The 13,682-nt window shown below is 50.7% G+C and overlaps 5 protein-coding genes across 5 annotated transcripts; 2 read left to right on the top strand and 3 right to left on the bottom strand.

Moving 5' to 3' along the window:
- Window positions 1-246: 246 nt before the first annotated feature.
- HO133_003704 (uncharacterized protein) lies at window positions 247-2,410 on the bottom strand (the record flags this gene model as incomplete). Its single annotated transcript, XM_037294626.1, has 4 exons — window positions 247-1,794; window positions 2,012-2,240; window positions 2,301-2,336; window positions 2,394-2,410. The coding sequence occupies 4 exons, from the start codon at window positions 2,408-2,410 to the stop codon at window positions 247-249; spliced, it is 1,830 nt and encodes a 609-aa protein (XP_037149314.1).
- A 254-nt stretch (window positions 2,411-2,664) lies between these two features.
- On the top strand, window positions 2,665-3,318 carry HO133_003703 (uncharacterized protein; the record flags this gene model as incomplete). The annotated part of the gene is made up of 2 exons (XM_037294625.1): window positions 2,665-2,858; window positions 2,919-3,318. The coding sequence occupies 2 exons, from the start codon at window positions 2,665-2,667 to the stop codon at window positions 3,316-3,318; spliced, it is 594 nt and encodes a 197-aa protein (XP_037149313.1).
- Window positions 3,319-3,953: 635 nt separating this feature from the next.
- On the bottom strand, window positions 3,954-6,762 carry HO133_003702 (uncharacterized protein; the record flags this gene model as incomplete). The annotated part of the gene is made up of 7 exons (XM_037294624.1): window positions 3,954-4,119; window positions 4,166-4,256; window positions 4,306-4,585; window positions 4,676-5,302; window positions 5,354-6,394; window positions 6,473-6,589; window positions 6,640-6,762. The coding sequence occupies 7 exons, from the start codon at window positions 6,760-6,762 to the stop codon at window positions 3,954-3,956; spliced, it is 2,445 nt and encodes an 814-aa protein (XP_037149312.1).
- Window positions 6,763-7,377: 615 nt separating this feature from the next.
- Window positions 7,378-10,448, bottom strand: HO133_003701 (uncharacterized protein; the record flags this gene model as incomplete). Its single annotated transcript, XM_037294623.1, has 8 exons — window positions 7,378-7,965; window positions 8,015-8,637; window positions 8,697-8,780; window positions 8,829-8,954; window positions 9,006-9,025; window positions 9,184-9,611; window positions 9,663-10,303; window positions 10,352-10,448. The coding sequence occupies 8 exons, from the start codon at window positions 10,446-10,448 to the stop codon at window positions 7,378-7,380; spliced, it is 2,607 nt and encodes an 868-aa protein (XP_037149311.1).
- A 1,240-nt stretch (window positions 10,449-11,688) lies between these two features.
- Window positions 11,689-12,675, top strand: HO133_003700 (uncharacterized protein; the record flags this gene model as incomplete). Its single annotated transcript, XM_037294622.1, has 1 exon — window positions 11,689-12,675. One exon carries the CDS (start codon window positions 11,689-11,691, stop codon window positions 12,673-12,675), a length of 987 nt encoding a protein of 328 aa, XP_037149310.1.
- Between the last annotated feature and the right edge of the window lie 1,007 nt (window positions 12,676-13,682).

The following is a 13,682-nucleotide window of genomic DNA, read 5'->3' as shown; positions in this document are numbered from 1 at the left end:
ACATTTTGCGAGAGGGGATCGTGATTCGAGATGGCTAAGCTCTAAGCAATTAACATCCTATGCCACCAGATGCTAAGACGGCCATATCCTCTTTTTGGCGAAGTAAAAAACCATCATCACGCTGTGCTAGTATTGTTACAATCGATATCCAGTCCGGTCCACCATCCACAAGGACCAGCCTCCCTAAAGCATTTGCATTCTTTCTGTTGTTCCGAATTTCTCGTCTTCATCGCGTATACGCGTAGCCTAGCTTTCGGCAGCAACAGACCCCCTTCCTCTCATGCCACCTCTCCCTCCCCTAGGCGCTCTTCCCCCACGATAGCCTCGTCCACGGCCTCGGGCTCGGACACCACCACGGTAGCCATTGTCCACACTTCCTTGACCGAAGGTCTCAAGATTCTTCTTCTGCTCTTCGCTTCTGAACTCACGGCCTCCAAGGCGCTTCCCGGCTACATCATCTCGGTCTTTGCTCTCGCTGGAGATGTTATCAAAAAATGAGGAGGTCTTGTTGTAGCCAGAAGCAGCTGGGATGACGACACTGTGCTCGCTCTCTCTACGACCACCGTTGATTGAGGCTTCTGCGGGAATGTCGTTGGAGCTGTCGATAGGGCTGCTGATTGGAGATCCGGTAGCGATGGCTTCTTTGACAAGCTCGTGCTTATTGAACTTGGCATTGGCCTCAGCAAAGTCGTAGTCCGTCTTAGGCACCTCCATCTTCTTCGTGGGTTGCTCCTCACGCTGACGTCCGCCACGGTAGCCGCCTCGTCCACCGCGATGACCAGTGGCGTATCCCCCAGTGCCAGGCTGTCTAGAAGTACGTATATTATCATTAGTCCTCATCTCATTGACCTTGTTCGTCAAATTATCGATTGCGCTCTCTCCATTGGTTTGTTTCTGTTGTCCGGGGGCGGGAGGTAGCTTGGCCATGGCGGCTGCCACCGCAGCTCTGGCGTTGCGATTTGCATCTTCGAGCGATTTTGTGGGGACCTGGGTTGGACGCGGTGCGGCCAATTTCGCAGGAATCTGGCTTGTCCCAGGAAGGTTGGTCGAACTTGATTGCAGAGCACCATTGGCGGGGGCTCTAAGCTTAACGGCAGGACTCAGGATTGGAACGGCTGGCATAATACGACCACTCTTGGGCGCACTAGTTGCTGGTTTGGCCGCAGCAGGAACCTCAGCTGCGACTGTGGGCGCTGGCGGAGCCAAAGCCTCGTAAACATTAGGCTTTGATTCTGTTGGGGGAGGTGGGCCGTTCTGAGCTGCCGCCGCAGGGGCAGGTGTCGTGCTCGAGCTAGGCAATTTAACAGTTGCTGTTGGCTTTTCGACTGGCAACTCTTGCTGCGGGGTAGCTTTCGGTGCATTGCTTGTCAATGGTTCCGCGGGAGTAGATGGCTTCGATTGTATGCCTTGCTGGATGGGCGGCTGCCCTGGCGCTCCGAACGGCATGGGTGGTGGATAGAATTGGCCAGGTGGTGGATGTGAGAAACCCTGGCCCGGCGGAGGAAACCAACCCGGTGGCGGAGAGCCGTATGGTATTGGAGGGTAACCATGAGGCGGGAAGCCTTGCGGACCTCCTGGGCCAAAACGCTGGTTGGGTGGGGGAGGGTAGTATTGGGGAAAGTATTGTTGCTGTTGAAACCTCAGTGGACCTTGCTGTTGAGGTGGTTGTTGCTGAAACCGCTGCTGCTGTTGCTGTTGATTTTGCTGGTCCTCTTGAGGAGGTTCGGAGAGAGGTTGCTGCTGCTGGTTCTGAGCTTGCGGCATCGACGCAGGAGTGCCGATTGGGCGAGCGTTCTGCATGTAAACTGTTATCAGCGCCCGAGGGAATCTTTGTCTCGTTTAAGAGCAAGGACTGGATCCTATGTATATCAGAAGGAAGGCAACGGAATTTTCCACACGATTTTGCGCTCTCGGTGATATAATTTGTGATTTACATCCGAAATACTTCATCACGTAACAGGCAGACATGGCATGCACTCAGCACACGACGCGACCAGAACAATGGACTCACCCCAAGTATAGCTGGATCATCAGGCACCTGAGGTTGTGCAGGCTTTTCTGGCTCTTTCTCAATCCTCAGATCCTTGACATCGCTACCCCGAAAGACAATGTATTCATAAACGTAATCCGACGTTGCGACTTCATCCTCAGGATTTCGGCCCTCAGTGCCGAATGATTTGACATGCTCAAGTGCGACGGTGGAATTCTCGGAGCTGATTTCATGGAGGGTGCCCACATAGCTGGTAACGCGTTAGCTATGATGCCGTTCTGGTACTGTTCTGCATAGGTGTGAGACATACCGAATGTCCCTTTTTGAGATGAGGGAAATGCGAGAGCTGTGCAGACTTTGTCAGCTCGAGCTCATCCTGAGCCTGATATCGATGTAGCCTTACCCAATATATTCGGCCATTGTGAGGTGGAGCGCTCAGAGCGCCAGTACGACAATGGGTGTGTGTGACTGCGTGACGGTTGTTTTGAAGGAGAAAGATCCGTAGAGAGGTAAACGTGAGAGGTGGAAGAGGTGTGACGGTGGTTCTGTTGAAGTTCGCGAGTGATTTCCAGCACAGTTTAGCTTGGTACATGTCAGCCCTATCGTGCAGCCTTGGTATAAAACTTCCAGTAGTTGGACACACGCACTGAAGATGTTGCCCACCGGTTTCGACGATGGCTACACAGCACTCGAATGTCGCTCTGATACCTCAGGAACAATATGTGGCGACATTCCAACAGCTTGAGGATTACGCCTGGGACTCGGATCCAGAATTCCAAGGTGGTCTACAAGCAATACTCGGGTCAAATTCTTCCACAGAACAAGCTGAGCACCTGACTCTGCGTGCCAGGTGCTTCTACTTTGCTCGGTAGGGTATTCTGTATGCAAGTATCGGTGCCTCTGAAAGCTGAGGCTTCGTTTCATTTAGCAAAAACAACATTCCCATCGACTTCAACGCCTACCATACATGGCGGTCTCAGCAGTCTTCCTCTCTTGCCAATGGCATGTCAGTCATAGCCTCGGCGTCTGACCCTTTCATCATGAACAACATTCCCCCGAGACCTGAATCAACCTCTCGCAATTTCACAGACACCAGCCCAGGAGACGTAGAGCCGCCCGCACCATATCCGACATCCTTCAGCCAATTAGTCGAGCTAATCACAAGTGGGGAGCTAATACCAGGTATCAAGGAAGTTCCGAATACTGTACTAGAAGGGCAAGCTTCTCAACCAACGACGGCCAAGCGGAAAAAACCATGGGAAAAGGACGATGCTAGTACCGGCGAGGAGGTTGTTGGAACAAACAATTCACTCACGAACATTGCATAGATTGGCCCCCAGAACTCTGGTCAGGATCGCTCACAACGTCTTCGCGAGTCTTGCACAATGAATGGAAGAAGGAAACTATGACAAGTCTATTGTAAATCTGCTGATTCTCGAATGGGCACGAAGCCGAGTAAAAGTACACGTAAAAGATGATCCGCTCCTCATCTGATCACACGTTGAGGAAGCTGCTGCTCTGACAGAACCACCAGCACAGTAATCGAGATACAAAAAGAAGTAGCTGCTAAGAATTGAAAGCTGTCCGCACATGAGCCTCGCTTTGCTGCAACGTGCAAGCTGTGCCATTATTTGTCCTCTCTCGTCTCCATTAAGGTAATGTCCCTCGTAACTTTTCCAAAGACTCCGGGTCCGAGGTGCCGTGGCTGTCGACATAACGCAAGAGTCTTGCCTGCCTAGAATGGAATATGATGACTAGAATGTGGTAAATTGGAAACGAAAGTGGTTTGAAGACTGGAAGACGAAGTCGTACCAAGGTCGAAAGCTTAGGTTGGAGCAAGTGTCTGGCCTCCAACCTATCGGAGCAACGATAAAGTAATCTCGAAGGTCCCAGAGACTGTGAAGGAAGGAAGCCAAGGGTGTACCAGATTTCGGGAGCCAGAAGCGGTGCGCGGCTTTGATCTTCAACGGTAAGCTCCGCCAAAGCGGGGAATACTGCTCGGAGCACTCGAGAATCGATTGGTTGGAAGCCCAGCCCCAGGGCCAGGATGAGTTGTATAGGCAGGATTGCAACAGAGCATGCCAACACGAGATCCGAACTTGGAGCCACGTAGGGAGACCATGTGTTTGCTGTAGAGTATTAGCAATCATCGCAAACTGCTGAGACGTAACTCACCGGATGTGAGAAGCCACAATGTCACGATGGTTTGGGTTCGCATGGGTGAGGATGTATTGAATGAGATAATTTCCGTACTGATCGCTTGCGACTTGAAACGAGATCAGCAGCGCCGTGATGGGATTCTCCAGACGACTTACTATCGATCAAGGGAATACGAGGACGATCCGCCCGGCCTTCACAGACACGCTCGAGATAGCGCTCAAGGAAATCTACGCCACCAATCTTGAGACACTTCTCGACGACCTTGGAGGCGAATTGGTCCATGCTGTACTCGGTTGCGTATCGGAGAACATGGTCGATGGCACGGCTACGGTCAGCTGGTAGGCCGTGCTCACAGATATGCTGGATGCACCAATTGCCGAATTGCCCATGCGCAACAATGTCGATGCTGCTTAGGACCTCGTTGATGCAAGGACGCTTTTTGGATGTACACTGATCAGCTTCGTGACGCATACGGGTGAAGACGGGTTGAGGTTAGATCTAATGTCTCCAAAGTGATGAACGTACCTTATCCTCTTCTAGGCAATTCTCGAAGATATTCTGCACAACCAGACTACCAGTCTCCCCCAAGGCTACTTCATGCCACATGCCACACAAAGCTTCGTTGACGTACTTCATAATTTGTGGTGGTGAGTCACTCCAGCGCAGCTCGAACAGCTTTTGCCAGACGTGACAAGCATAGCGATGGATGACTGTCTCTGGGATACGGCGAAGTAATTCATGAACCATGATAGCCTTATACTCTTCGGGTACAGCATCAAATGCCTTTTGAACGACGTGACAGCCAAATGCATCCATGCTGAGGCTCAAAGTGTTCCCACGGATGGCGTTTGCAATAGCAATGACCTGCTCTGGAGTCCCATGCTCGAAGCAACGCTGGACGAGGAAGTTCCCGAAGCGGTTGACCATCAACGGATAAGCTTGTGCGACAATAGCTTCAATGATCTCGTACTTCTGCTCCACTGTGCCAACTTTGAGCTTCTGCTGTAGGAAGATCGAGGCTTGCTGATCATTGTTGCAAACGATCTTGTCGACTATGTACTTCCAGTTGCAAGTCACGCTACGGTCGAGGAGGCGACGGTAATTGAGAGGCTCCATAGGTGAGACGTATGTTTGTCCAGGAGAAGCGGGAGGCTGTAAAGCTATCAGTATCTATCTGCAGATTTGCAATTCGGTATGACTCACAGCAGAGTTCCAAGGGTTAGCCGAAGCTTGGCCAGCCCTAAACTCAGCTGCCGTGGGGGAGAGAGGCGTGCCAATTGGCCGTGGCTGGTAAGCTGATGGATACATATTCAAGGACTGGTATGTAGAGCTAGGGCTCATGCTACCAAGGTTCATACCATCCATGGGACCAGGGCCACCTGTGTATACGTCCCATCCATTGCCACGCTGGTATGATGGAGCGTTGCGATTGTCCCGAGGATTCATCTGGCCGTAGCTTCGAGCTTGATTGAATTGACCGAAGTCATTCATCCCACGTCCACCTCCGCCTGACACTGGTGAGACCGGCACAGAATAGTTGCGTTGCTGCATTGGTGTTTGCTGAGATACCAATACTGGTGGAGGCAACGCGTTGCCCATCGCTCGCTGGCCCCACGAACGAGGTCCCGGCTGGCCCCAGCCTGAGTCTGGTTGTAGTGCGGCATTGAAGCTGGGCCGAGAAGGATTGGACCAGGCATTTGCTACAGCATTGAATGGACCGACCACATCAGACCCATCAGAACGGGCATCCTCATGACCCCAGTGTCCCTGGACTGTGCCGAGAGGGCGGTTGGAAGTCATAAACGCATTGGTCGGATCAGTAACATCGGTCCTAGGGCTGAGTGCAACTTCGGAGGGTGGTCCCATTGCTTGGTCGAAGGTGTGCTTGATCACGCGGGTCTGATCAAGCTCGTGCTTTTGGCGTGCAATTTGATCTTTGGCGTCATCGAGTTCTTTCTTGAGGCGTGCCATCTCCGATGCCTCGATGCGTAACTTGTCATCTTCGTCATTGGCGGTATTGGCGGTATTGGTGTAGCTGAAAGATTCTGAAGCTGGAGTCAACAGGGCCGAGCTGGCAGTGGATCCTTCTTTTGTATGGCTCTCGATGTCTCCTTTGGTCGGCAGACTTGTCTTCTGCTTCGCAAGTAGAGCCTGTTGCTCTGAAAGCTTCGCAAGTAAGGAGTCCATGGAGCCCGGCTGCATCTCATCATGGAGAGCGGCGGCAGAGTGCTCGACTTTCATCTTCTATTCTGTCATGAGCAAAAGTGGAGGATGATGGGTGAAGTTCTTGGGTGAGGGTAGAGATAGTGATTGCGGACGTACCTTGGAACCACTAGAAGGACCTGGAGTGGGCTGTAAGTTCCCAAGCTTCGAGGTTGATAAGGGCATTGGACCTTCATTGGTGGTGATACCGTGCTTGCTGACACCTTGCTTCGACGTCTACTGCCGGATCAGTATGCGAGCTCGGAAACGAGAGGCTGGTTTCTAACCGAGCTTGCTTGACGCGAAGACATCGAGTTGTCTTGATGGTCCATCTCATCGTGGACGGCAAATTGTGTTGTTGAAACACGTCCGCGTGCAGCAGGGGAGCCGTTTGAAGGGAGCCCAGCCATGGTGAGCGAAAAGATTGTGGGCTTACTACCTTTGTGCTTCAATGTGATGTTGGGACGTGTAAAGTATGCGTAGATAGATGGTATGGGTACACACCGATCAAATGCTCGACACAATGGGACCGACCCACGTAGAAGGGGTTTTTGAGGCTCTGGGATGTCCAAAACTTTGAAGGATGGTGACGGATAGATGGTAGCGGTAGCAAAGATGATGGAGCTTTGAAGGGAAGTGAAGGGACGAGATGCTCAGTAAATTCGAGGGATGTTACCTAGATGGTAGTGGAGTTGATTTTGGAAGGAGCGTGTTGATATTTCAGATTAAGAACATGGTCAAGGATATGTTCCTGCTTTAGTTGAAAGGAGGAAGGAAGGTGCAAGATGTAAATGTTGACGAGCGTGTAGATTACTTGTAAGCAGAAAAGGAACTTTCAACTCGCGTAATTCCGGCGCTAAGGTGTAATTGCCGCCAAGGTTCCTTTTTGATGTCAACACAGACTGCCATCTCTACGATTTCGGGTGTCCTTCCGCGGGCAGATTAAGCTGACAATCTTTCTCGGTCTAAAGAGCCTCACAGCTCTGGCCAACAAGACCATCTGAGCATTCATCAAGCCAGCTATTTCAACTGATGAACGAAGCGTCTGACACTCTCCAGAAGTTGTCAAACGATCCCATAGCAAGTACGCCTGCAGCGCCTTCCCATGCACATCTTCTGCCGATGACAACAAAATCTGGCTGGCCTACGCCCGTCAACATCGGCATCAGGCGAGCGGCTCGCCTGAGCCCCTGCTTATCGAAGCCCCAAACGACGAGTTCAAGTCTCTCATCCAGCAATGGCCTGAGGAAGATGGCTCCCATACCGACCTCGAAAGGAAAGACTTTCTTTATGCCTCCACGTCTGCGAATATAAAGTCCCACGCTGTCGTCTAAGCCAATGGATTCCGAGTGAGACCCTAGCATTAGGGAGTCGGATCCTAGTGTTACGCTTATCACATTGCCTGATTGCGAGCCTACAGCAGCACTTAGATCCATGATCTCGGAGTCGGCAGCAAAGTACTGAAAGAGGTTTCGAGCAATCTGCACTGCTACATCAGAGACAGACGCGGATGTCCGTATTAGAAATCGCCCAGCACTGCGAAGAATCGAGTCAAGCGGTCCCAGTTGCGCGCCGTGACGTTGCTCTGTGAGCCATTGACGATCATGAGACACCTGAGAAAGTAAGCTTCCGGGTCGAATGGTTCATTGGCACACTTCTTACATGCCAAAAGCCTTGTTCAGACCGAACGAGCCAGCAGGCAAATTTCTTCTCTCCAAGCGGCAGCTCCAGTGAGCTTTGGTCAATGACTAGCTTATGAGGCAGGATGTCTGACTTTTGAGTGGCGGTAAAATGAAATCGAAGAACGTTAGAAGTCCTCAGAACCCAGGCTGCTGAGAGTGGACATCTTTTCACCTCGATCCTCCCAAGTTGGTCTGGACTACTCAATTGGTCTACCAAGAGACCGCCCCTTGCGCCCATGTCAGCAGGATTGGCAATCATGATAGTGAAGTCTTGGGGCAGCTTCGCCCAATCCGCTTCACGCCCAAGAATGTCATAGAATCTGAGAAGTGGTACGGTGGTCATAACACCATCAAACCAATGACTCTTGCCCTTCAGCTCTACATATTGGTGATTGTATTTCCCGTTCGTCTGAGAGATCAGCTGATTCATACGCCGAGAATGAAACGCAGGGACGTTATTGTCGGCGCTACCGTGCTGTTGCATGATGGGTATGCCCTTAAAATTGGCTACAAGAAGCTCATGGCGAAAGCTTCGCGTCGAATTCTGCAGTAACATTGTGATTTCAGGACTTGCTTCCGCCCACATCTGATATGGCACATAACCTAGGATATCATATTGTGAGGCCTCCGCCTTACGCATTTGGACGGGAAATTTAACTGACCTTCTATCGATGAGTAGCCTGAAACTGAAGCAGCCCCAATGACTTTCTCCGGTCGATGAGTGAGTGCGTACCATGTTCCTTGACCTGAGATATTTTATAACCCTGCTTCTCGCCCCGAGATTCGGTACTCACCACCGTTCGAATGTCCAGTGACCAGCCATCCACTGGCATCCACCGAAGGCCCGTCCCACCCGACAGTCTCGATCCAACCGGAAATTGCTGCTACTGCTGCTTCCACGTCCGCGAATCCCCATGTATCTGGCCAATGTCAGTACAACACCCCACTGCTCGAAGACCCTGAAGACTTACGCCAATCATCACCACTCCACCTGCACATTTCGGAGTCAGCATGGCTTCTTTGAGACAGAAAAGTTAGGTTACAAGACAATGAGGGGGGCTGAAACTGGCCTTCTGCTCACGAGATGTGTCTTGCGGCTTGAAACTAAGGGTTTAATTAGGAAGGGTTCGCTCCGAAATGTGCACTTACGGAGTTACTCCGGTGGGAAATATAACCCATGAGGGAAGATCAGGGACCGAATCAAGCATATGGCGCACTTGATGGCTATCTGCTTCCAGTCCGGCTCCATGAAGGTTGAGAAGGATCGGCAAGCGTTTGTTTGGAGACAACCCAGATATTGCTTTCTTTGAAGGGGCTCTAAGAATAGCGTATGAGACAATACCGCCAGGGTGAAGGAACGTGATCTTGTGCGGGGAGTGGCTATCATGCTCCGAGAATGCAGTTGAAATTACAGTGCTAAGGAGACAATCAGGAGAGTCACTTTCGACGTAGGTGACTTCAAGAGAAAGATATATAGGCGGATTGCTCTGCGCAGACAGACGAAATGTCAGTGGCCTTGTTTGGCCTGGTGCTAAGCTCAATGGTGAAATTCCAATCATGGCAGCACTAACGGTTCCCTCGAGATGCCATCAGCAATATTGGAGACTTCCGACAGTGAGTGGACATACCGCGCTAGTCGTAATGTCCAAGATGTCAATAGTTTTTCGTCCTTCGTTACGAGCAGGCACGAAAGCAAAAGGGCTTGCTAAGACTCCATTGACGATAGCAGGAATCATAGCCTTTTGCTCAACTATCGCCAGGCTGCCCTCGGAGCTTTCCGCTCTCAACTTGATCGATATCTTCGGCTCTCCAATACCGCCCATAACACGAACGTCGCGGATCAATCGTATGTCGACATTATGTTTGCCCGGATTTAAGTGAAGGACTAACGGTGCTCTGCGGTATGCGTAAAAGTCTCCACCGAAATAGTGACTGTCATCAATCCAGAATTCAAGAACATTGTCAGCATAGAATATAATGGGTTGTGCAGACTTTGCTGCTATCGTGAGACGCCCTCGAGCCCAGGCTTGATACTGCAAAGCAGCCCAGCCATACACGGATTGCAGGAATGGCCAATCGATAGTGGGAAAGCCGACGATCAAGGAAGCTTCAGCAACATCTCCAGAACTTGATGAGCATTCCAGTTGGTGGGTTGACCAAGATACTCGGCCACTGGGAGCAAGCGAGCTGGGATAATTCGTTTCATTGTCATAAGCGAGGGCGCGAAAGCCTCCCTCAAACTCCAATGGATCTGCACCCCAGCTTGCTTCTGTCATGTGTTAGGGATTGTGACTGGGAGACGCACGGCTCTTGTCACCTCTTGTTCCAATCTGAAAAGGCCCAAGCACGTCCCATTTCAAGGAGAAGCTAATTGAAGGACATTCACCTCCATCTTGCCCGTGTGTGATCAACATTCTTACTTATATCATGTATGGCAATCAAAAGAGGCTTCGACGCCTCTCATCTCTCACATTTTTACCAAATTCATCAGTACAAGGCATACGAGTACAGGAATGTTGCAACAAAACATTATTGGAAGTGGGCTGGGATAGCGGGCGCTCTTGATTTACGTCTTCCGTCTTACATAATACGGCCGTAGCGTAATTCCTCCAATCAATTTTGAATAAATAATTCAGCTTATTCATGAATAGATGATCAGTCAAGCTCGAAGACGCTCATACAGACTCAGGAGCTCTTCTGATCCTTGTCCACTTTCTGACTTGACTTGAACGGTCGAGCTTACACTCGTTTACTAGCGACAAGCTATCGACCTTGCGAATGCGCGTTCACAGAGTTGCGAATCCCTGCAGCAAACCTGCAGCCACCTTTTCGAGCCATAACCATGTACTTGTCAGCTCTAAAAACACCTTTCTATTCACAACTTATCATGCAATAGCAACGCGCGTTTGTATCAATTCAAATGCATACAGAACCATACAACTCATAGGCATAGTCCAGATCTGAGCCGCAATCGTGCATCAGATCGATTCGGACTATGAGCTCTCCGAACGTCGAGCGCCGCCGGTCATCCTCTTCCAATCCCAGGGAAAAGTTCCCAGACTTGGACGCCTCCCAACCCGGTGACTGTCTTCCCGAATACGATGAGAGCGAAACTGGTAGAAATCGATCCGTTAGAACATTAAGCCCCGCAAAAACGAACGGCGTACTACACAGCGAACGGTGGCAGACACGGAAGGATAACCATCTGGCATGGGGAGACGGCCACCTCAACGTTGCGGGTCCTAGAAAACATGGCCGGCATAGGAGTATCGGTGATGCCTTCAGGAACATTCGAACCAGGAAAGCTAGCGTCAGTGAAAATGCACATGAGATTGCGGAGGCATTGAAAGCTCCTATATCTCTTAAGATTTTAGTCGGTGAACCTGTGGCATTGGGACCTGCACCAGCTGACAGATATATCAGGTGCTCTGCCTTATCTGGTACTTGAGCTCGGCCTTGACCAATACTTCCTCCAAGTCCATTCTCAACGCTTTTCCCAAACCGATCACTCTGACTATTATACAATTCGCCTTTGTCTCCGGATGGTGCCTATTCTTCGCATCCCTATCTCGTCTTTTTCCTCCTCTACAGACTGCTATTCCAGCCTTGAAAAACGGCATTCGATACCCTAGTCGGGAAGTAATAACTACTACCATGCCTCTCGCTCTTTTTCAGATCGGTGGACACATCCTATCCTCTACAGCTACGGAGAAGATTCCAGTATCTCTGGTCCATACTATCAAGGGCCTCTCACCGCTCTTCACGGTCCTAGCTTACCGCTTCGTCTTCCACATCCACTACCCTACAGCAACATACCTCTCGCTCATACCTCTGACACTCGGTGTCGTTCTAGCCTGTAGTGTCGAGTTCTCGGGCAACCTTTTTGGCGTTCTCTGCGCTTTCGGCGGGGCCCTCATCTTTGTCACGCAAAACATCTTCTCAAAGAAACTCTTCAACGAGGCCGCCCGCACGGAAGCTGATGGACCCGGTATGGTTGCAGGGCAACGCAAGCTCGACAAGTTGAACCTACTTTGCTACTGTTCCGGCCTCGCCTTCGTCCTCACTTTCCCCATCTGGTTATGGACCGACGCTCTCCCTCTTTATTCCGCACCACTATCCCTCACGCCTCACACTACCCCATCCCCCTCGCCTGCATCTTCAATGTACCTACCCCTCGAATTCTTCTTTAATGGAATATTCCACTTCGCACAAAATATGCTCGCCTTCATCCTCCTCTCCCTCGTGTCTCCGGTCACTTACTCAGTCGCCTCCCTCATCAAACGTGTTTTCGTCATTGTCATAGCCATTGTCTGGTTCGGTAATAGCACAACATCACTACAAGCTGCTGGCATTGCTCTCACTTTTCTTGGATTGTACCTTTACGATCGTACAAGCGACTCGGCAAAGGCGAGCCAAAGGGCTAAGATGGAGTCCTTGAGCATTGACAAGCCCTTGCTACCACTGAGTAATAAGGATGCCATTTTCGACGAGTCACCGATGAGTACATTTTCGAGCAACATGTTTGGAAATGCCAACGGCCATGTCATTGGGGATGATAAGAAAATAGATGCTGCTGGGCCGGGCCGGCCAAGAGCAAGGAGTCAGGCTAGCAATTCGTGGCGACAGCCAGGAACAAGGTAGGAAGAGACCTGGAGATCACGAGATATTTTTATTAATCCGAGCGCTGGGTGAGGAGCTCATGACTTCATGACTAAATGCCGGAGATTTTGATATATATGTGACGCTCAGTGGCAGCTTTACGTTATTGCTAAATAGCTTGCCGGCGTGTGCAATATAAGTGGGCCTAGAGTGTCAGAAAACAAAGCAGATGTGAACAAATTGGTCAAAGTTGTGGCTTAGGGCACTCAACAGTGTGCATCCACAACTCCATGTAATCGCCCCGAGCATCGTAGAGCCTCGCAGGTGCCAGATATGTAACTAATTTGCTTGATCCGTGCCCAATTAACTCATCGAAGCAAATGTCTCAAGTATCTCCAATCGACTTCTGTAGCTACCGTCGGTAAGGAACACAACATCATCAGCCTCCGTCAAGAAAACCTCGTTTGCTCCAGCTACGGCGCCTGTTAGAACTTGCTCTTGGATCAACTAGCAGAGAAGGAACTGGTAGCTCTGAAGTTAAACTCCGCCAGTTCCTCCTACAATAATATGCGTCCTGATGAGTATAATTGGAAAAGAAGACGATCGAGCGCGGGAAGATTTTAATTTGTGGCCGCGCTTGTTGCGGCTACGAGTACGGGAAGCGCGGCATTGCTTCCAGGCTGTTCCAGCCGTTTTCTCCGCTTGGTGCCGGACGCTCGTAAACGATATTGAATTCTACTCCATTGCAATCCGCTCCCGCGTACCTACCGGCAACACCCAATGTTCTCTTTTTGTCCGCACGCTCTAGACGTCCACTACAATTCGCGCCGACATCGTCTTCTACTCTCTTCCTGTCCCCAACACATATACCTTCCTCACATTCTCTTGTCGGTGAAATGCATATTCTTGTGTCGCTGGGAGACGACATAGATTTGGCGCATTGAGGCTTATTGGCGGCTTTGCTAGATGAGGTGACGGGCTAAGGGAACATTGGAGGATGGGCACGGAACGGTGCTAGCCACTGGTGAAAGTCTATTCATCGGGCTAAG

This window comes from Letharia lupina (assembly GCF_014066315.1).
Source record: "Letharia lupina isolate WasteWater1 chromosome Unknown contig_18, whole genome shotgun sequence".
NCBI classification, from domain to species: domain Eukaryota; kingdom Fungi; phylum Ascomycota; class Lecanoromycetes; order Lecanorales; family Parmeliaceae; genus Letharia; species Letharia lupina.
This window is presented reverse-complemented; position numbering and strand designations above follow the sequence as displayed.